This window comes from Ochotona curzoniae, unplaced genomic scaffold (genome assembly GCF_017591425.1).
Source record: "Ochotona curzoniae isolate NIBS_2020 unplaced genomic scaffold, NIBS_Ocur_1.0 contig_3190, whole genome shotgun sequence".
In the NCBI taxonomy this organism is placed as follows: Eukaryota; Metazoa; Chordata; class Mammalia; order Lagomorpha; family Ochotonidae; genus Ochotona; species Ochotona curzoniae.
The window spans coordinates 10,350,973-10,373,125 of record NW_024465751.1 but is presented as its reverse complement, the minus strand read 5'-3'; the positions used below and the strand labels follow the sequence as shown (position 1 = coordinate 10,373,125).

Below are 22,153 nucleotides of genomic sequence, written 5' to 3'. Positions count from 1 at the left end.
TGGGCCGTCACTCCCTGCTTCCCCAGGTGCATTAGCTTGAGCTACTGAGGAAGCTGAGTAGCTGGGATTGGAGCTGAGTTCTTACTGGACTGTTTGAGATACAGGGCCAGAAGACAGGTCCCTGCCAGGCTATGAGAAGATAATTTTTATTTTGATGTTAAGTATCATGAAATCTCATTGTCATGAACATGCCTTCATACCTAATGCAGACACCTTGGCACTTTTTTCTTTATATATTATATAATCTACGATACATGTCATATACATGCGTGTGTATATGTAGTATGAATCAGGCTGTCAGGAAATATCAAAAGGTATCTTAAATGCCAATCTACTGGTGCCAGCTTGTGGCATGGCTTCTGCCTGTGATGCCAGCACCCAATGGGGGCGTCAGTTCCAGTCCCAGCTGTTTTCCTTGCAGTCCAGCTCCCTGCCAGTGTGCGTCAGAAGGCTGGGCGGGATGGCTCAAGTCCTTGGGCCTCCAGCCCCATGAGGGAGACCCAGAGAACTGCGCAGGCTCCTGTCCTCTGCTTGTCACAGCTCTGCCCGCTGCTGCCCTTTGTGGACCAAGAATGCAGGATTCTCTCTCTTCCCCTCATCTCTCCCTCACCCTATGTGTCTCTGCCCTTCAAAGGAATCAGGGCATTTTTGTTTTTTTTCTATAAAAGCAGTTTATTAAGACAATCTTAAGTGAACTAGCTTATTTCTATACAATGCCTGAGGGGATGCTTGGCGTGTCATCATCCACACGACCCTGGAACTAAGTGAGCCACAATTGAAGGCATGGCGTGGTTAGTCCCACACTGCACCCGCACTGTGCGTCTGCCCTCTCCAGGGGCTTTGAAGGTTTTGTCCTGAAGACGAAGCGCAGGCGTCGGCCTCACTCGGCTCACAGGGATTGCATGGGGATCATAGGGGACAATGTGGGTGAAACGCTCTTATTCCGACATTTGTAATGTGATTACCTTCTCATCTATTCCATAACTATGTGCTCCATGTGTTCCTTGTGTGAACGGCCTGATTTTAATCACTCTGTTCAATTTTATCTGAAATAACAACAGAAAGCCACCTGTCTGCTGTCATTTAATGTGTAACAAAGGTTGCATTTCACAATGACTCATGGCAGTGATATCACATTTACTCAATGTGTTTTTGTCAGATATGTTAAAGTGAGTCAGATTGCTAATTCCTTTACACCAATCTAACTTTGGTGAAATTAAGCACATCTGGCCATTGCACACTTGAAACACATTTAATCTATTTGATGTTTAATTGTAATGTAAAATGCACACTAAATATGCAGTAAAAAAAGCACAGGGGGCCCAGCACAGTAGCTTAGCAGCTGAAGTGTTTGCCTTGCATGCACTGGGATCCCACATGGTAGCTGGTTCTAATCTCAGCAGTCCTGCTTCCCATCCAGCTCCCTGCTTGTGGCCTGGGAAAGCTGCCAAAGATTGCAAAAAGCCTTAGGACCCTGACCCACGTGGGAGAACCAGAAGAGGTTCCTGGTTCCTGGTTGCTGGTTCCTGGCTTCAGATTGGCTCAGCTCTGGCATTGCAACCACTTGGGGAGTGAATCAATGGACTGAAGATCTTCTCTGTCTCTCCTCCTCTCTGTGTAGCTGCCTTCCCAATAAAAATAAACTACATCTTTTTTTAAAAAAAAATAGGAGATGGATTAAAGAAATGATGTATCAATTTAAGTTTTTCAATTTCATTGTCTAGAACATGTTGAATTAATCTCATTTGTGTTATGTATGTATAAAATGCACACTGAATAAATTAACATGAAATAGCACAGAAAGTCCATATAATTTATTGAAATGATCATATTTTAAATATATTGGACTAAATAAAATGCATTATTAAAGGTTGTTGTTCCTATTTCTTTTTAAAAATACAGACACCAAAAAAATTTTCACTAGCTCCACGGTTCACAATATGTTTCAGTTAGACTGACAGATACAGGTTACAAATATTTTAGGTGGCAGTTTACAAGGAAGCTAGAGTGAGCATGGGAGCTGCAGTAACCACATCTGTGTGGCCTTTTACTCCTGTAGTTTCCGGGGAGACTAACGGGGGCCTAGGTAGAGTGACATTAGGGTTCCAGTTTATCCAGAATGTGACATTGTGGGCTCCTCCGGGGCTTGTGAAGTGGGGATAGTAAGAGTGTTCGTTGCTGAGAAACGTTCCAGGTGCAAGAACGGCTCCGCGAAGCTTCCCGAATCTCTGTTGCTCCAACGTCCACGGCCGCGGTCAGTGTGAGTCAGTTTGGACAACGCATGTTCTCAGCGTCGGTTTCATCGGAGCTCTGGTTGGTTCTTGCACGGCTGCACGTCTCAGATTTCCGACAGCTCCAGCCTTCATCTGTGTTGATACTGCAACGTTGGCTTCAGCTGTGGCTTTGGCTCCTGCCTGCCTTTGCACGTGCCTTACCCAAGGTCTCCATGCACGTTTTCCAGGTTCCCCACTGATACCATCGTCTGTTCCATAGTAATTCAAGTAGCAGGACAAAGTTGGCATGGCCATCTGTTTCTCTGAGTCTAGCTGTCCTAAGCAAGGGGCTCTTTCTTCACAAAAATTAAGTATCGCCTGTATAACAGCTGGTTAAAAAAATTAAGAAATGATAGCTATGTACAGATAATTGAAAGTTATAAGATTGTAAAAAAAAATTTCCAAAATATATCCTTGGGTTACGAAGTTGTATGTGCATGAGTGAAACAGACACTGAGAATTTGGTTTTTCAAGAGACTGGTACTCAGTGATACCCGGGGCAGTGTGATCGCAGCCCACCGAGTAGAGAAGACTGCTAGAGTTTGCTGCCGTTGGCACTGCAGTACTTGCGTGATGAGGTCGGTGCACAGGAAACTCGGAGCCAGGAGCGGTTTGAAGGGGATCGCTCCAGTAGAGGGCATGTTAGGTGAGAAGCAAACCTCGTTTCAGGATACTGAAGACGTCTGCTAGGGATCTGCCCTAGGCGAACTTGCTGGAAGGTACACAGGAGGCATCCATAACCCACCTGAGTAGTGAGCTGCGGAGCAGAGGAGCGCATCCCCGCGCCTGGAGGACTGAGCACAGAGCCTGCAGCATCAGGAAAGCGCTGTGGGCATGTTAGTCCAGCCGAGGGCAAACCAGCTGGACTAACAATGAAGACACCATAAATATCTCTTTGGGGGGAACCCATGGAGCCCACCCAAATGCTGCTTCAGGGAAAAGCATTGGGCTTGCCTCGAGGAAGCTGGGTAGGGTATTTTGAGGAGGAGACGTAACAAACTACCTATGGCCGAGCAGACGGTCTTGGGCTATATTGTTTGCTGGGAAGCTGCCTGTGAGTGGTGCTGCAGCACCACCAGGAAAGCCAGCTGGGCTGTGAAAGCAGCTGTGACAGTGCAGTTAAAATCCACCAAGCATTGGCTCTGAGTCTCAGTGTCAAGCAGATCCCCGGAGCAAAAGCAAAGCATGTCCAGGACAAAAGCCCCATCTCCCGACAGTATCCCTCCAGCGCCCTCTACTGTCAATTTAGGGATGGAGGCAGGCAATTTGGTGAGAGGCAAGGAATTAATAAACGATCCTGCGTGATCCTTCAAGCTCAATCCAAAATGTTCAAATCAATTTCAGATCTAGTTTCAAAGTGTATTTCTCGGAATAGCAATTAGCACAAATTCTGAGCTAGCAGATGAAAGGCTGCCTCTGTCTCTTTGCCCCGTATCAAATACGACTGATAATTTCTTTTAAAACGAAACGAAACAAAACAAAAAACACTTTTTGGACACCCACATGCCATATCAGCGCATATGGGTTCAAATCCCAGCTTCATTTCCAATTCCAACTTCTTATTTTCCCCTGGAGGCAGCAGTGACTGCCCAAGCCCTTGTATCCTTATCATCCAAGTAGGAGAAATTCAGTCCCTGGTCCGGCAGAGCCCTGGCTGTTGCGTCTTTGGAGCAGAAATCAATGGATGCAAGATTTCTCTTTCTGCCTGCATCTATCTCCCAACCTTTTAAGTAAAAATGAATATAGACCTACAATTATTTTTTAAAAGAAAATCAAGTCATCATGATGGGGAAAATGACTTATAAGGCATTCAACACTTCATGGGAATAAAAGAAATGTAACTTCTGCTAAGAGGAAGACGCGGGTTACAGAGAACAGAATTTAGGAGTGTTTGGGACACCCACGTGTGTTTGCTGAATTATGCTTGCTCAGAGCTGATCCATAGCCGGTGTCCTGATGCACTTGGTTTGAAAAGCGCAGTCAGGCTGGGAAGCTGAAAACCTCCACAGTGAGGACTGATGATTTTAGAGTGATGGCAGGGAACCAGGGGCCGGAGTGAACATGTAAGGATTATTTTTCTTTAAGAGTTAAGTGAGTGTGGTGGTAATTCAACAGGAAGATGTCAAGCTGACAACCACAAGGGTGTGTGGTTGAATGTATTGGGAAACTGGCAGGCCTGTGCTCATCAGGGAATCTCTGGGCAGACATGAGCAGATGGGAGTGTGCTGTGAGACACCCTGGGGCACTGTCTGGGGCTCTCACAGAGGCAGCACAAAGCTGCTTTTGGGGGGTCATACTGAAGTAGCCCCCCAGAAGGAAGCCAGGGTGATTGTAAGGAGGGCACTCCTTCAAGACCCTGGCAGATGCCCTTGGGACTCCCTGGACAAGTGCCACCAGCATTTTCCAGTTGCCCTTCATCACCTACAACAAAAAGGAGCAGAACACACAGAGCAAGGAGAGAGGGCCCTTCCCACTGCAGTGCTCTCTGGGGGAAAGAAGCAAAGCACACGTCAGTGTGTGATTCAGGACAAGCAAGGGTGGATTTGGAGCTGAGAGGCGATGATCTCACTACCGGAGAGCTGGAGCTCAGGGAGGTCTTTCTGCTGGATGCTGGCCTTGCCCCCTCCCTATTTGGTCGTCTGCTTCTGCCCTCAGCCGCCATGTATCTCACCTCTGTCCTAAGCATGCGGTGACAGCTGCTGGTCTGCTCCGTACCCTCATTGAGGCTGTGCGGTGTAGCACAGGCAGCGGCTTTGAGCCTTTCTATAGTATCCATTTTTTCCCATTCCAAAGGGAAGGGAAAATCATCCCAAGAAAAAGCTCCATGGTTCCTTCACCTTCCCCCTGATCTTTCTTGTGGGTATTCAGTGCTTTTCGAGAAAAATTGACTTTGAGTGGGTAAGAAACCCCTCCACAACATGACCCCCAGATTTTCTAATAGCTGACAATCAGTCATTAGCATTCTGTTTTTTTTTTTTTTTAATTACCCAAATGGGGAGCTAGCCTGGTGACATATTAGGTTAGCCAGTCTGTATATTTTAATTGGAGAATTTAGACCATTCACATTCAAGGTTAATACCGATAGGTCATGACTTTTCCCATAGATCTTCCGATTATATGGTTAGGATTTCTTTTATCTTCTGCTTTTACATTATTTTGTGATGATTGGCATCATTCTTTGCTTTTGTGCGTAACACGTCCTTAAGTTTCATCTGTAAAGCTGGACAAGTGGTGACAAGTTCTTCCAGTTTCTACTTGCTTTGGGATGTTTTTACCTCACTGTTGTTTATAAAGGACAGCTTTTCAGGGTACACATTCTGGGTGGATGGGTTTTGCTTTCCGCCTTTTAGGATTTGGTCCACGTTTCTCCATTCTCTCCTAACCTGTAGGATTTCTGATAAGGAATTGGTTGTTGGTCTAATTGGGGATTTGCTGGAGTTTCTCTCATGCACAATTTAGAATTGAAAAGTTTGACTATAAAGTGTTGTGCTAGAGATCTTTTCTCACCATGTTTTCTCAGGAGCTGTGTGTGGTGTTTTCTGTATTTGATGTCCCACCTCTCTCCAAATTAGGAAAGTTCTCTGCTGTTATTTCACTGGATGTGGTTTCTAATCCAGTCTGTCTTCGCACAATACATAGGCGTCATGGCATCCCACAAATCTTGAACACTATTTTCAGTTTCTCTAACCTCTCTCTCTTTTTTGTCAGACAGATATATTCCCAAGGATTTGTCTTCTAGCTCAGATATTTTTTTTTCCTCCATTCACATCAACTCAGTGGTTAATGCTTTCTTTTTTTTTTTAATTTTTAACTTGACCTATTGAATTCAAAATCTCTAGTACTTCAGTTTGATTTCTCTATCTCCCAACATTTTCCATCCATGTGTTTGTTTCTGTGGGTTGTTCCGTAACCCCATGCCAGATCATCTGACTTTGTTTTCAGGCTTTTCATCCCTCAGTCTGCACATTCTAGTGCTGAAGTATTGTTGTGTTCTTTTGAGGGAGTCATTGTATTCCTTGTTCATGTCTTTGTATTTCTGTAATTTTATAGGCATCTTTGGAAACATTTTTTGGTTCTCCTCTCATGATAGTTTTTATCTTCGAAACTTGCCTCTTCATCTTAGTGGGGTGCCTGCCCTTCCAGTGGATATACCAAGGTGTGTGTTGGCTGCAGCCAGAGATCTGCTGTACTTGAGAATGGGAATATTTGAGGATGGAACAAGAGTTCAGGGTTCACCCAAGTTGGGCATGGTAGATCTACTCTATTGCTATCATGAAGGAGGATGGGGGCTATCATCACACCATCTGGCATTCTCACAGCCTCACCCCTGTCTGCCAAGGTGATCAATGCCTGGGGTTACCCCACAGTGCCTGCACTCCCCATCAACACAGGCCCATGGACTGCATGTGCGGGATCTGTTCAGTCCTCAGTATGAGCAGGAAACTCTGCCTCTGACATATGACTTCCCAGAGACACAGCTGTGCCCAACCTCAATTATGTACACAAGGACACCACAGTCACAGGGAGCAGGGATGCATGATTAGCACCACTGACCTGCCTCATCCTTGGATAGCAGAGGTGTCCCAAAAGCTTGCTGTCTGTCCATGTTCTGCCTTGAAGGTTTGAGACCAGGCATCTCATTCCAAGGAAAAAATGGCCCCTCAAGACCCATTTGTTTGTTGCCTACAAAGAAAATATCTCACCAACAAAAATGCACATAGACCAAAAGTGAAAGGATCAAAAAAGATGCTACATGTTAATGAAAAACAAAAATGAGCAGGTGTAGCTATCCTAATATTAAACAAAATAGACCTTAATACAGAAACTATTAAGAGTCAAACAATGGCATTATGCAATGATTAAAGAATCAATTCAACAGAATTTAAGCAGGATTTAAAACAGGTTCTGATGGATCTAAAAGAGACCCAGAGTTCAATAAACAACAATGCAGGACTTCCACATCCCATGATCAGCAATGGAATCAGCAAGACAAAGAAACGATAGAGCTAATCTACACTACTCTGAATCTATAAACAAATAGATGATTGCTATCCATAGAACATTTCATCCCATAGTTGTAGGATGTACATTCTGCTCTTCAATGCATGCCACTTTTTCTGGTATAAACCACATGTCATGATATAAAGAAAGTATCAAGAAAGTGTACTATATATCTTTTCTAATCACAATGCAATGAAGGTGGAAATTAATATGCAAACATAAGGAATCTGAACAACATGCCCCTGAATGAAGAGTCATACAAAACATGAAAACAGAAATCAAAAATTTCCTAGAAATAAGTGAAGATGACAACACAACACTCCAAGACTTATAAGATATAGCAAAAGCAGTGTTGAGAGGGAACTTTATAACAACTAGTGACTCTGTCAAGAACTAACAAAGAAATCAAGTAAATTATTTGATGATGTATCTCAAAAACCTAGAAAAATATCGATTATCAGTCTTTTAGCTAAAATCAAGTGTAAAAACTTTTAAAAAGTAAGAAAAAGCAAACTCAAAAATAGTAGGTTGAAAATAATTAAAATTTGATAAGAAATAAACAAATCCAAACATTTTATTTTATGAAATAATAGATAAGACCATTAGAAAAGGGGGACGAGGGGAGATTCAAATTAATGAAATCAGCAGCAACAACAAAAAGAGCTGTTATAGTATATATCACACACAAATATGTATCCTACCAGTCCCCACAGGGGCAGACAACAGTCCTCACTGGCACCCACTGTAGTGCAGCCCATGTACTAAACTGGAAGTCAGACCAGGATAGAGCCCAATGAGGTCTCTAGGTGCTGACAAAGCTGGCTTCACAGACCTCTCCAGGCCAGTCCACTGCAAAAAATGATGGCTCAAGAACCAGAGCTTGGGGTATGCCAATAAGGGGAGCCTAGAGAACTGGGACCCTGGCTGTTCCTTGACCAGGTCACTGCACCTGATAATGTGTGTGAGAGTAAGCTGGGATTGGGCTGGGCTGGGCTGGGCTGCATCTCCAACAGGTGTGGTGGGCCTCACACACATTAGGATCTCCAAATTCAGGGACCAGAGCCTACGGGTCTGGCCTTAGCACAAATGTTGCACAGTCAGAACACCTCCATTGTTGACTTCTGTGCAAAGAAGACAACATCTCACAGTAGTGATGATGACATAGGAACAAAGCACTAATTGGAAATTCTTTAGCTTGTGAGAGAGAGCCATTGGACAACACAGATTTCCAGGCCCAGGATAGGCAAAACTTAAGTCACTAATCAGCAGGAAATAACTATAGCAGATATGACAAGTCTATATACTTCAGCAGCCTTTAAGATTAAGTGTCAAAAATCTTTGAGTGGGAAATGGCTCATATCAAAACAAGTGATGCAGAATGGCTGTCTCCCTCTTCCCACAGACAGAGTAGAAGGCTATATATAACATTTATCTCTCCCACCATTCCCCTCTCTGACCACTCCATTTCTGAATGTGGCCCAAATGCCTAAAATCTCCTTACTTTTTAAATAAAGTTTATTAAAAGCAGAAATTTGTTTAAATGATAATTACTACAAACAGGTGTATGCCAAAAATTGAAAATCTAAAAGAAATAAACAGATTGATAGACATGTACAATCCCCCAAAACTGATTTATGAAGACACAGCAAATGTAAACAGACCAATAGCTAAGATGGAGATTGAGTTGGTGTAAAGCGCTTCCCAACAAAGAAAATCCTAGGACTGGATAACTTTACTGCTGAATTCTTCCAAACATTTAAGGAAAGAACTCTTTCTAATCCTTCTCAAAATATTCAAAACAGTCTACAGAATGGGAATCCTCCCAAATCTTCATCACCTTCATTACAATCAGAAAAAGATACAACAAAAAATAAAACAGGATATAAATATCCCTGATGAACATAGACACAACATTTCTCAACAATATATTCTTCAATCAAATCCAACAACACATCAGAAAGATCATGCATCAAGTCCAATTGGAACGGATCCCTGGCAAGCAGGACTGATCCCACACACATGAGTCAATAAATGTGATATGCCATATTGAAAAATTAAAGAATACTAATCTTGGGCCCTGCGCGATGGCGCAAGTGGTTAAGGTCCTCGCCTTGCACGCCCAGGATCCCATATGGGCACCGGTTCTAATCCCGGCAGCCCCGCTTCCCTTCCAGCTCCCTGCCTGTGGCCCGGGAAAGCAGTCGAGGACGGCCCAAAGCTTTGGGACCCTGCACCCGCGTGGGAGACCCAGAAGAGGCTCCTGGCTTCGGACTGGCATAGCATCGGCCCGTTGCGCTCACTTGGGGAGTGAATCATCGGACGGAAGATCTTCCTCTCTGTATCTCCTCTCTGTATATCCGCCTTTCCAATAAAAAATAATAAAAATAAATCTTAAAAAAATCAAAGTATTTTGAATATTAGTCTGGGACAATTAAATTTCATTTGGTGGCAACAATGGAAAAATAAAAAAATACAGTGAAAGAAGTTGTGGCTAAGGGATGATAACATAACTGAACGGAAAGGAAAACTGACATGCATGAAATAAGAGAACTCAGATGGAACATGGACACTTCATCAATCAGAGTTAGAGGGCTGAAGGACGGGCATCTAGCTGCTGGTGATTCCACATTCCGTATCGTGCCTGGCTCGAGGTTCAACTCCACTTCCATCCAACTTCCTGCCTTGGAAAGGCAGAAAGTAACAGTTCAAGTAGTTGGTCTGTACCACTCTTATGAGAGATCTGATGAAATTCCAGGCTCCTGGCTTCAGCCTAGTCCAGCTCTAACTGTTGTGTGTTCTTAGAAAGTTGAAATAATGGCTGAACGATCTCTCTCTCCCAAATAAAATGTAATTAGATGATCTTTAAAACAGAAATCTCCACAGGCTACAATGAGTGTCCAGATTAGCATACTGAATTTACAGAGGAACACAAAAACTGAACAGAGATCTGAGATTATTTTTAAATTTAGGAAATGAGTAGATTACTGTTACATCCCAGATGTGCTGAAGGGTAATATAAGAAATATTTAACCAGAGGGAAAACATTTCCCAGTTGCATATGAAATAAATTACAACACAGGATACAGTATAGCCAAGGATTAGATTTCAAACATAAGATTAAAGAACTTTTGCTCAATAAATCAGTTCAATAAATACTTTCAATATTCTCGTCGACATAAGTAATGCTGGGATAGATACAAAGCTAAAGATGGATGATAAGGATTCCTTATTCAGCTTCTTCCTCATTTGGAACGTATTCAGTTAGGCCAATGGACATTGATTATAGTATTTCATTTATGCATAAAGTGACGCCTTACATTAATACGGGGGAAAGGGATTGCATAGGCACAGAGAGGCACTTAGAAATGTCTTCCATCATCCTAAGATGTCCTCTGAGAAGATGTTCAAAAACTGTGAGGTGTTGTGAATTTCTGTTGCTGTTATGTCTCTTTAGATAGGATTTAATAACATAAATGTTTTCCCACTAGAGTTAACAGGAAGACTGATGTTGTGCTCTGCTTTGCTATCTGAAATGCTGAGCCCCTGGGACACACCAAAGTTAAGGCCTCTACCAGCCTCTTTAGAAGTTCAATTACAATCCTTGATTTTACTTTAAATGCATATTTCCTCAACCAGATGTGGTCAGTGTTCACTTCCATCTAAGTGACTGCTTGTTCAAACTTGATTTTCCCTGAACGTTTGACATGTGCACCATACAGTCTACCCAAGCTCAGACAAGTTCCTGTTAACTTTCTGTGACAGCCAGGTTTTATTGACAGGGCTAGCACAGGTTCTAAGCCTGGCATGTGCCACACTGAGGTTCCCAAGACCATATTTTGTTGATTTTCTTCCACAATTATAGTTAAAATTTAATTATTTTTCTCTTTGAAACCTATGCAAGATAATATTAGACATTCATCTTGCAAATTGCCATTTCTTGGTGCTCTAGTGTGGAAAAACAAAATAAAATTAAGACAGATTCCTTAGTGCTTACTGAATCTTGTACTTTAAAAATTAAAGTCATGAGTTCACTGAATTTAAACTATAATTGATTTTCTTTTGACATATGGAAAATAATGGTAATTACCGCAGAATGCAAGATAACATCTTAAGATGTTCATTTGAGGGTTAATACCATGCTGTAGCAAGCCAAACCTCCACCTGTGGTGCCTGAAACCCAGTGGGTGTGTATTTATATCTCTGCTGCTCCACCTCTGATCCAACTCCCTGCTCGTGCTCTGGGAAAGAAGTAGAGGGTGTCCCAAGTTCTTGGGCCCCTAGCCCAAAATGAGAGAGCCAGAAGCAGCAGCTGGCTCCTGGATTCGGATAGGCTCAGCTCTGGCTATTGCAAGCACTAGGAAAATGAATCAACAAATGTAAGATCTCTCTCTGAGTCTCTTCTGTCTGTGCAACTCTACTTTTCAAATAAAAATAAAATGCATCTCTTAAAATGATGATTTCATTTATCATGATTTCTAGTGAAGCACATGGATTTATGGTCCAGCAAGGAGAGGAGACCGCAACCAGTGGCTGGCCCCTAGAACCGGAAACTCTCTTTTCCCACCTGACATCACTGGCAGAAGCCACAGGCAGCTGCAGTGCAGATCAGAGGGAGCAGCGGCAGTCCAGACAAATCAACGGCCGAGCTAGCACTGCAAAGGCTATGTTAATTCTCACTGTCACGCTGCGGTACACTACAAAAATGGACAGAACCTGTGTTGGAAACATAAACGGTATGAACATTTGAGTAATGTGTGAGAAACTGAGTGGGAGACCAACACTCTGGTGTGCCACCTCTGCTTCCTGGTTTATAGCTGCTGTTAAGGCAGGTGCTGTCCCAGTCCCAGTTCAGGGGGTTCAGCCCGATGCTAATGCAAGGTGATCATTATTGTACTGCTCCCTCCACAGTGCAGAGTGACTGACCTTCTTCAAGGAAACTTATGGTGAAAGAAAGAAATTTTGGAGGAGACTATAAGAAGATAGGAACTAAAACAATTGCACACATTTGTCATATCATGAGATTATAATACTATATCTCATAAATACGTAAAATTAAAGTAGCAATTCAATATAAACAACAGCCATGACCACCAAGGCTACTCCTCACTCCTAATCATCATTCAACGTCTTTTTGAACCAATGCATTTCTGTCCTTTCCCTATGGAGGCTGTGACTTTCACTATGAAGCTTATAATTTGCAGACACTGACCCCAAAGTACTGAAAGCCACTGTCAGTTTCATCATAAGAGATAATGAGATGCATCCGATTCTGTGCTTTATCCTCTATTTACAGATGCAAAGCTTTTCAAACACTTCTGTCATTATTGGGAGCTAGGACAGGAACCAACTTAGGTAAACTTAATGTTTCAGTGCAGTCACAAAAATATAGGAAATATCAGAATGCAAAACTGAGGAAACCAATAAACAGGAATGAAGACAAAGAATGACAGAAATGGTTACATATGCATGTGAAAAAAAGTCATGTACAAAATAATCTGCCAGGTCAAGTTAACAGGCAAAAATAAATATATCAGGAAGCACATATTGGAAGGGTTAAAATGAACAGTGTTTCAGACTACATAAACCCATTTTGAAATGTTCTATAATTATCACTAAGGTATCACCATATGTCTGTAAATGATGATTTCTCATTTTAAAGTTTAGTTTTGTGAAAGTGATGCAATAATACTGACCATATAGTTATCCCAAAAAATTATTTGACAAGCACCATAACAAATAATAGTCAGATATCATTAAATATAGTCAAATACTGTAATTGAAATGCAATTGATTACAAAATAATTGAGTTCAAATGTCTCCTGTGGCTCACCTTCTGATAGAGGAAGATAAGACAAATGTATAAATAAAAGGAGATGGATGGAAATACCATTTATAAATAAAAAGGAAGACATAATAAGAATATCAATCACTTTGAGAGGAAAAGGGTCTGAGGTTTAGAATGTCTCTGACAAAGGAACATTTGAGCAGAGACTGAACAAATGTGGGAGCCAGAAACTTCTACACCAGACTGGATGTTTTTCCCTGGAGTCTGAATGCCTAAGTTGGAATCCTGGTTCTCCTACACATGTGTGACTAGAATTTTTTTTTCTTAAGTGTTTATTTTATTTGTTTTCATTTGCTTGGAAATTGCATATACATACACAGGACATAAATAGAAAGGAGAGAGAAAGATATCTTTCAGTGCTGATTCACTCCCCAAATACCCACAAGGGCAGGGCTAAGTCAGGCCAAATCTAGAATCCCAGAATTCCACTGGGCTCACTCTGTGGGTGACAGGAACTCAAGTACATGAACAATCATAGGCTGCCACCCAGGCACATTAGCAGGAAGTTGTATCATAAGTGGAGTAGCTAGGAATCAAGTTGGAATCAGACAGAATTCAAACAGTCCAGTTTGTGGCTCTATCTGCTGCATCTTAAGTCCTGTCCTGACTTTGCTAAGTTTCGTATCTCTCGTCAAATTGTCATATCTATTCCAAGGCAGTAAGAATAACATACATCTAGTGAAGACTGAAACAAACAGCATTAGTTCAAATCAACTACAACTATTACTAAATATAATTTTATCAACATTGGGAAGAATATTCCAGATTGAAAGAGAATTAAATGAAACAAAACTGTGGTTTAAAAGATTTTTTTTTTGGCACAATGAAAGAACTGGAAAATAAGCAACTATGATTGGAGTAAACTGTGAAATTTTCCAATAGGGAGAGTGGGTTGCTGTGAGAACAAATAGCAAGCTTGGGTGGAATCATGTTTTGGAAAAAAATACAATGATATTTTGCAATAGGAATTGCTGAAAAATGTCCTGTCATTTAACCGAGATGTCCTATTTTATAATGTATCTTTCTATAATTTCCACATATCAAAATGAACAGATGCCAAAAATACATGGTCAATATTTTTAACAGTTATACTCTCAAAACATATCCTCATGATTGGTCCAATATCCTTTCCAATTACTAATCATTCTGAAGCTTTTTCTCTTATACAGATTAATAAATAATTCAATAGATCACTCTTGTATTTCATGTCTAGGACTCAGTGTTCAATGTGGCATCACCAAAGTTCGATATGGGCCAAGACAATCTCATTGCCAGTGTGTCTCTGCTTTATAGCATGTTTGCCAACCTAGTCTTTGGTGATTGAGTGCTTCTGCTCAGCTCCTGTTACACTGGGATACCATCAGCCTGCTGAAATGAGGGATTGCAACCTAAAGCCTACATCTCCTACAGTAATAATTGCTCTATACAGAGCATCCAAATACCTTTAAGAACTTTTCTTGTTCCATCACAAGTGAACTTTGTGATGGTAACAATGTTCAGACCATGCTGTGAAATGTAATTGTGATAGGCTGTAGGGCAGCTCAGAGATGACACATTCCGTCAAGCATTCTTACTCTCTAATACCCTGGATTCTCTCCTCTACGGTGTGCCAGGGGAAACTCTGGCATCTCTGTCCCAATACATTCAACTCCAATTTTCAATGGCTTGAGTACTCCTTTGCAGCCACCTCCAACCAAAGAGCAAACTCATAAAATCTGGAGTCCCTACTAAATTAATCCGTCTTGTTAAATTAGACTCTTAAAAAACATAGGCTCTCCTATGAGGCACTCTGCTTGAGTCTATGAAAGCATCATATTCATCGGATGCTGTGGCTTTGTATGAGTAGGCTTTTGCAAACATTTTAGTGCTGATATTTGATTCTAGTTATGGGATAGGGAGGACAGGTGTGCCTATAGTCAGTCTTGACACGGATGCACTTTCTCCTATCATGCTATGTAGCTTAGTGATGTGCTAGTACCACTGTGAAACAATTAAAGGCTGATCTCTTCAAATACCAAGGGCAGGCTTCTATTAGTGACAGAAGCCGAAAATGACTCATGATTCAAGAGTTTCATATGGTACTAAACACCCCATTCCAAGATTCAGAATTGTATTATTTCCCAATGAATTCTCTTATTTGGCTTGGGAATTTTGGTAAAATTATTATTAATTCAACTTAGACGCAGGTCATTAACTCACACAGTTAAATAGCATTTTTTTTTCACATTCTCAACCTAATGACTTGAAAATTCTCTTAATTTTGTCATAAAAGTTCTCTGGCTCTCAGGTTGTAACTTGAGTTAATTGATCTTAGTGTTCACTCTGTTACAACCACAGCACATTTGCCAGAATTCACCTCCCTGGGAATTCTTACAAGTGTTCTAGCTACTATACTCTCATGCTGGTGAGGTTAAGCCTCTACTTAGACTCACAGAACTCTTGCTTCACTCAGAAATCGACCATGATCAACAATGAGCGATAGCCTAACTAACTGTGCTACCACTGCACACCACAGTTGCAAGCATCCCATTTCCCACTGACATTGAACTTGCCTCTGCAGTCAGTTCAAAGAACACAAGAAAATTACCTGCCAGCTCTGTCTTTGCTGGAATTTCTGCTGAGGTCACGCAACACAGCGATTCTCTGTCAGAGATAGTGAAGTCAGGGTAACTTACCACACTCTGGTTTGAAGAGGGACTATGACATATATGACACTATTTGAAAGCCTTTGTGAAAATGCAATTAAAACATAAGTTTATTTTGTAACTTTTTATGTTTTTCAGTTACTTTATTTTCTTCACATATTTCGCCAGACAGGTTTAGAGGCACAGTCATAATGCCCACCCTTCCTTCCATTTTGCTGGCCTTACCCACCCACCTCCCTCCTAAATTTTTCTTTTTATGGTGGTATATTTTCATATCACGTCACGAAAAGTTTGATAAAGCAATGGCAATTATCACAAAGGCTTGTAATAGGATAAAAATCAGTGCATCTGTAATGATAAATTGTGCTATGAATTGAATATATAAAATTCATACAGGGTATCGTGTGAAAGATAAAAATGCCCATAATCTCGACAGTTCTGGAAACTGGGTTGATGAGATTTAATTTTCCTCTGCAGTCATAGGATATGAAAAGAACTGCTGGCATTTTCTGTGATATGATGAAATGAAGAATGACTTAAGACAAGCAAGAAAGTATGAAGGGCTGTGAAATGTATATCCAAAGGCATAGAAGTAAAAACAAAATAAAGAACTCTGCCATGCTGTAGTATTTGGATTCAGAGTTACAATGGGTAATAATAAAATATTCAAATATATTAAAAGGGGAGTGTATATAACTCAGTTCTGTAAGTAATGAAAGGCTTTGGCATGGTAGACACTTCAAAATCTGAGAAAATTTTTCATCTTGTTTTAAAAATCTGGGCACCAGAACTGTTTTATATACATCCCAAACAACAGACTCCTGTTTTTTATGTTTACTATTGGACAAGCATTGGACTGGATGTGGTTATTCTAAATGAAACTCTGATGACAAGTAATTTAAATTTTCTCGTGGCATATGGAATTTTCACCCAACAAATCCACCAATCTGACACATGCTAGAGTTGAGGTAAAACTATCAGCTGCTGTAGTTTCACAGACAGGAGGTATAAAGAAGACTGCATGAGTTTGTCTCACCCAACACTGCACTCTTTTTGTTTAATGCTTTACCAGTCCAATTTGTTATTCCCTACATTTAGCCAGAAAAGGAATGTTGCTGTGTTTTCTCCTGCTTATTGGATTTCTAGGAAGTTGTTCATCAACCACTTTAACTTTCCAAATTTACTGTAAAGGAAGATTCATTATGGCAGCGTCCTTGGGCATACTAACTGGCAATGGCATTGCACCTCATAAGTTCGTCTTAATTTTATTCTCCTTTACCTCTAATGAAGCCGATGTTTTTAACAGTCTTCATTTGATTGCTTAAGGAAATTCATATTTTACATCTCTGTTGGAATGGATTCAATTAAAATATAATCCTATCACTAGGGTGATTCTTTCAGCCACCATGAGCAGCAGTCTTTATTGCCAATATGGCTTATATTTTTTGGCTTATATGTTTATGGCACATTCTTCCTTTGGTCATGTCTGTGACATATCCTGTCTTTTTCTTGTTCCTGTTATAGGGTTAAATTGGTTAATTTTATTTATGATTTTTTAGCTTGTGAGACGATGTAAGCTGAAAATTTACCATGTTTCTTTGGCTAAAACAGCAACTAAAACCCCCTTTCCTCACGCATTTCTGTAACTTAACTCAGGATTTCTTGCAGTTGGATGTTGGTTGGCCGAATGTTACCTGCAGACTTCATTACTCCTGTGTCTTCCTGGGATGGGATGAATAGAATAGATGAGGACTGGTTGGGCAACTCTGTCCACATGGATAACTGGGACTTTCCACAGAATAACAGACTCAGTTGAGTTAGCCTATCAAAAATTGACTATTTCAAAAAGCTAGAGGTAAAACTTGATAGAAAAATATTAAGGTCAGCTTCAGAATTTGACATACCTAATTTCCTTTGCTTGAATCACTCACAAAACTTGGTCAGATTCATTGCAAGGATACGCAGTCTCAACTTTCCAATGTCAGACGTTAATAATATGCCACACATGTAAACTTGCTCCACTCACTATATATTATTTCTGATTTTTTTTAAAAGTGAAATTGGAACAGCATTGTGCCATAGCAGGTTAAGCCATGGCAATGCCAGGATCCCTTATAGATGTCACTATTGTTCCAGTTATTCCAGTTCTGACCCAAGTTCCTGCTAATGTGCATAGGGAGACCCAAGAGCATGATCCCCTGCACTCACAAAGCAGCCCTGGGTGGAGTGCCTGTGTCCTGGATTCAGCTTGTCCCAGTCCAGTCCAGCCCAGACCTTAACAGCCATTTAGGGAGCATCCCCAGCACTCTAGGAATTCTGTTTCTGGAGCCAGGCCCAAAGATTGCCCATAGTTGTAGCCACAACTCATACCCTATCACATCATCATAGAATCCCCACAGTTACAGGGAGCAGAGAATCCACCCTTTGCTCTGCAAGCCTCTCCATCTAAGGACAGAGTCATCCCATTCCGTGAGTCAGCCACCAACCCAACATGAATGGAGTAGTACTTCTCCTTGGCAAGCTGAGTCAATCACTTTGGTGGGGTGAAAGAAGGGGAGCAGTGTGAACCCTTTGGGGATTTCCTTGTTTAACTTTCCTCTTGAGTATACTTGCAATCATTTTTAAACATTCTTTTTCAGCAGTTTCATCAGTCTCCCTTTCTGCTTCTCTTGAGAAGTCATGTTTTCTTATTTAAGCTTCTTATGTTTCTGCTTTTATGTTTATGCGACTGTAAGGATCATGTGTTGTCTTCCATGGAGGGTAGGCTATACATATATATATAGGTGTACCTAAATACACAGATACATGTTCATGTATGTCTTCATGTGTGTGTATGCATGTGCAAATGATGTTATGCATTTTGGTAAAATGTACTGTTTTTGGCATGTATCAGTACTCCAAAATAGAATAATTTTTAAATTATTTTATAAGATATATGTTCTTAGGTTATTAGTGAAGGTTTATCACCATTATTACTTTTACCTTTGTGATGTTTTTAAGAGATAGAAAGCAAGCTTCAGGATGCAGCCATGACTTTTTCTCTTTAACATTTAGGCTAGATGCAGCATCATTTTCACCATTAAATTTGATGGCTCTCTTCAGCTTTTGTACTGTCTTCTCTCATTTTCCAGCTGTAAGTAGCCAATGAGCAGATTTTAGAAACCTATAAGATTATGTATTATGTTCATCTGTCATGCCTCTGTATTTGAAAAACATTCATGTAAATGGCATTACATAACTTATATACATTTTCCATAGTTGATCCTCAAAACATCCACTATTTTACTCTATGAAAAAAAAACATTGTTTGAAAAAATGAGAATGATAGTTACCTACTCACACATATGCATTGCAATAATGGAAAAGAAGTTGAAGCTTTGGAAATACATAGATTTTGCTAAGGCCATGATCTAATGTGGCACACCACTGGGGTATACCTGGAGCTTCAATCCTGGAGGACTGGCCTGGCAATGTAGTATGCTGATAGCCTTAGTCTGCAGATGAAAGTTTGCGGTTTTAGTATGTTAGGGGTATTTTCTAGGTCTGCATGACTTAGTTCCTGAAGTTTTGCCTGACACCACAGTTTACTTGATGAAGCTGATCCCAGTCCTCTGAGCCTGGTGCCAACCTTGTTATGGGGACAAAAGCTTAATGTAAAACTGCTGGCATGTATGTTAAATCTACAAAGCCTGGTCTGATTTCTCAGGATTCAAGGGCAAGCCTGAGACCAGGGTGCACAGAGGAAACAATATATTCATGGCTGTCCATCCTGCATGAGGGTCTGCTAGAATGTCTCTGCACCCAAGATTTGATGAGGCATCATGCTACAGGGCCCAGCCTGAACAAGCGGAACTGTCAGTTGTGGAACATGTACCAGTAAGTTTGAATCTGCTGTCTGAGGTCAGAGTTCCTGGATATGGCACTGGAGAGACTGATGCTGACCTAGGCTCACGGGAGCTGGTCTAATGATGAGGGCTACAAGGAAAGGGGTAACACTAGGGGAAAGTGGGTGGTAGTCCTAAAACTTTGGCCATGTAGCATCAAGATTGTCTTGGCGGCATGGAGTCTGGAACTGTTGTAACTGGCCTGGAGTTGTCAGTGGCTACCAGTCTGAGTCTAGGATGAAGGGTCAGCTTGGCACTGGGCTTTAATTAGTAGGTCTGGTTCAGGAATCTCAAGTCAAGCCTAGTTTCACTTGCCTCTCCTCCCCACAAATGGAGCATATCTTCCCCTTGTCATACTAACTGGGTTTACAAGACAGATATTGTGTATAATGTGAAACTGGCTGATTCAATGAGTGGTTCTGTGCTCTCTTATTTGGTTTCTCTAGCTTGTATGAGGTATTTTAGTTTGAGGAAAGTTTCTGCTGAGGCTTGGGCCATGGTGAGTCCTGTTTCAGCATCTTGCTGAAGTCCATTTTTAGTTTTGAACTTCATTTTTATTACAAATATTATCTTACATTAGCAAGATAGCATAGGGAGTGGAATTCTGAATCCTTATACTCCAATATCCTTATCCAGATGAAGTAGTGCATTTGGGGGAGAAAGCAGAAAGTAAAAGTCAATGATATAAATGCTGTTGGTTTGCGAGCCGAGTGGTCTCTTCTACATGTTTTCATGTTGCACGAAGACAGTCACCAGGCTTGCTTCACTTAATTCTCTTGATCTATCAACATATATAAATTAAATGGATAAACATTTGAACATTTTATTTCAAAAGCCTGCAGTAAAAGACTCTAAGTTATACTTTAATATAATCTCATAGAGCAATCATAATTAACAAAATTATCTTAATAAACTGTATTAAGTTCTTTCCTTCTGTTGAAAACGTCTTTGAGCCTGGCTTATTCAAATAGAAACTGAAAAAAAACACTGAAAATGCTGTATTTGGCACGTTATATTCTAATTTACATTTTTTGATGCATTGCAGAACACATGCACATGAAATGCACTCATCTTGAACAAACAATTCATTGAGATTTGACAAATCTACCCATCAATGTAAACCACAACTCAAAAGAACGAAACATCTCATTTATCTCCACTTTTCTTCATTTGCCTTCCCAGGCAATTACCGCCCTCCCTGATTTCCACCATCATAAATGATTTATGCGTGCTCTATAGCTGCATACAAATGAAATTTTACTTTCACGCACGGATTCTTTACTCAACACAGTGCTTCACAATTCATCATTCATCAATGCTGTTTATTATGCAAACATTTCTTTGCTTTATCAAAGAATGACATTGCATTGCATGAATCTACCAAAACTTGTTTTCAAATTTACCTGTTGATGGGACATTGGCATTATTTCCTATCTGACTTTCATGAATATATTTATTCAAGTCTTTTTTGTACATGTTTTTCAATTCTCTTGGGTAAGGAGTAGAATTGTGTATAGACATTTGTTTTTACTTTAGTAAAAACAGCCAAATATCTAACATTTACCATTACTGGTTGTTCTGTGCTATGTGAGAAGGAGCCTTTCTAACAGTACAAACATGTAATGTAGGTGAGTGAAATTGACACTTTGAGAGTGGTTATCATTTATAACACTTGTCTACACCCTTGAGGAAACATGGTTAATCTACTTATTATTTGCTGAATTTTTATGTAATGGAGTTAAGCTTGTGGATACAAAGTAAACCGAATGTATGTCCTTCAAAATAAGAATGGAAGGGAGCAAGAAAACCAGGAAAGAGGGGGAAGGAAGAACTGAGAAGCACCATTACACTATTAAAACTGTAACTATGAAATTTAAAATACATGTAAAATGGGAAAAATGCCCTCTTGCGTTTTATTTTATGTTTTATTCTGTACTCTCCAAAACTCATGTTAAAATTTGATTTTCACTGTAATAGCATTACGAGATACAATCTTTAAGAGTTCTTCCATTATAAGGAAAGGAGGCTCCTTGTAAAGTGATGAATTCAGCGCCCCCATACCATTCTCTCCCCAGCCTCTCCCCAGTTTGCTTCCTCCATGGGATGACTGAGCAAAACGACTGTTGCCAGATACTAGCCGCTTGGATGTGGACTTTCCAGCCTCCAGAATAATCAGAAATGAATTTCCGTACTTGTAAAATTATGACGATCTCAGCGCTTTTGTTCAAACTGTATCCTACTTGCATGTTCTTTTCTAGGGTTTCTATAACAAAAAAACTATACACAGGATATAATAGAAAACAGGAATTTGTTTTCTCTCACTTTTCAAAGAGCACACTAATTTCCATACTTCTCATTTGCTTCCAATTTTCATGGTTCATTATCTACATGCTTATGTTCTGCGCTAATAATCTAAAAGCTAACAATCTCTCAATCTTTCATTACTCCTTTCTTTCATTGTTTTTATTGTTAGCTTATCTTTCAATGTGTCCAACTTGATCTTAT

General features: G+C 40.5%; 1 protein-coding gene across 1 annotated transcript in view; it reads right to left on the bottom strand.

The window, feature by feature from the left end:
• Positions 1 to 3,301: 3,301 nt before the first annotated feature.
• Positions 3,302 to 22,153, bottom strand: part of LOC121155938 (solute carrier family 22 member 22-like) — a 60,615-nt gene continuing 41,763 nt past the window's right edge. Inside the window, exons 10-12 of the mRNA XM_040979445.1 lie at positions 5,549 to 5,714; positions 4,536 to 4,694; positions 3,302 to 3,580 (exon numbers count right to left, since the gene is read on the bottom strand). Coding sequence (XP_040835379.1) covers positions 3,302 to 3,580; positions 4,536 to 4,694; positions 5,549 to 5,714 — 604 coding nt within the window. The remainder of the gene's footprint in view (positions 3,581 to 4,535; positions 4,695 to 5,548; positions 5,715 to 22,153) is intronic.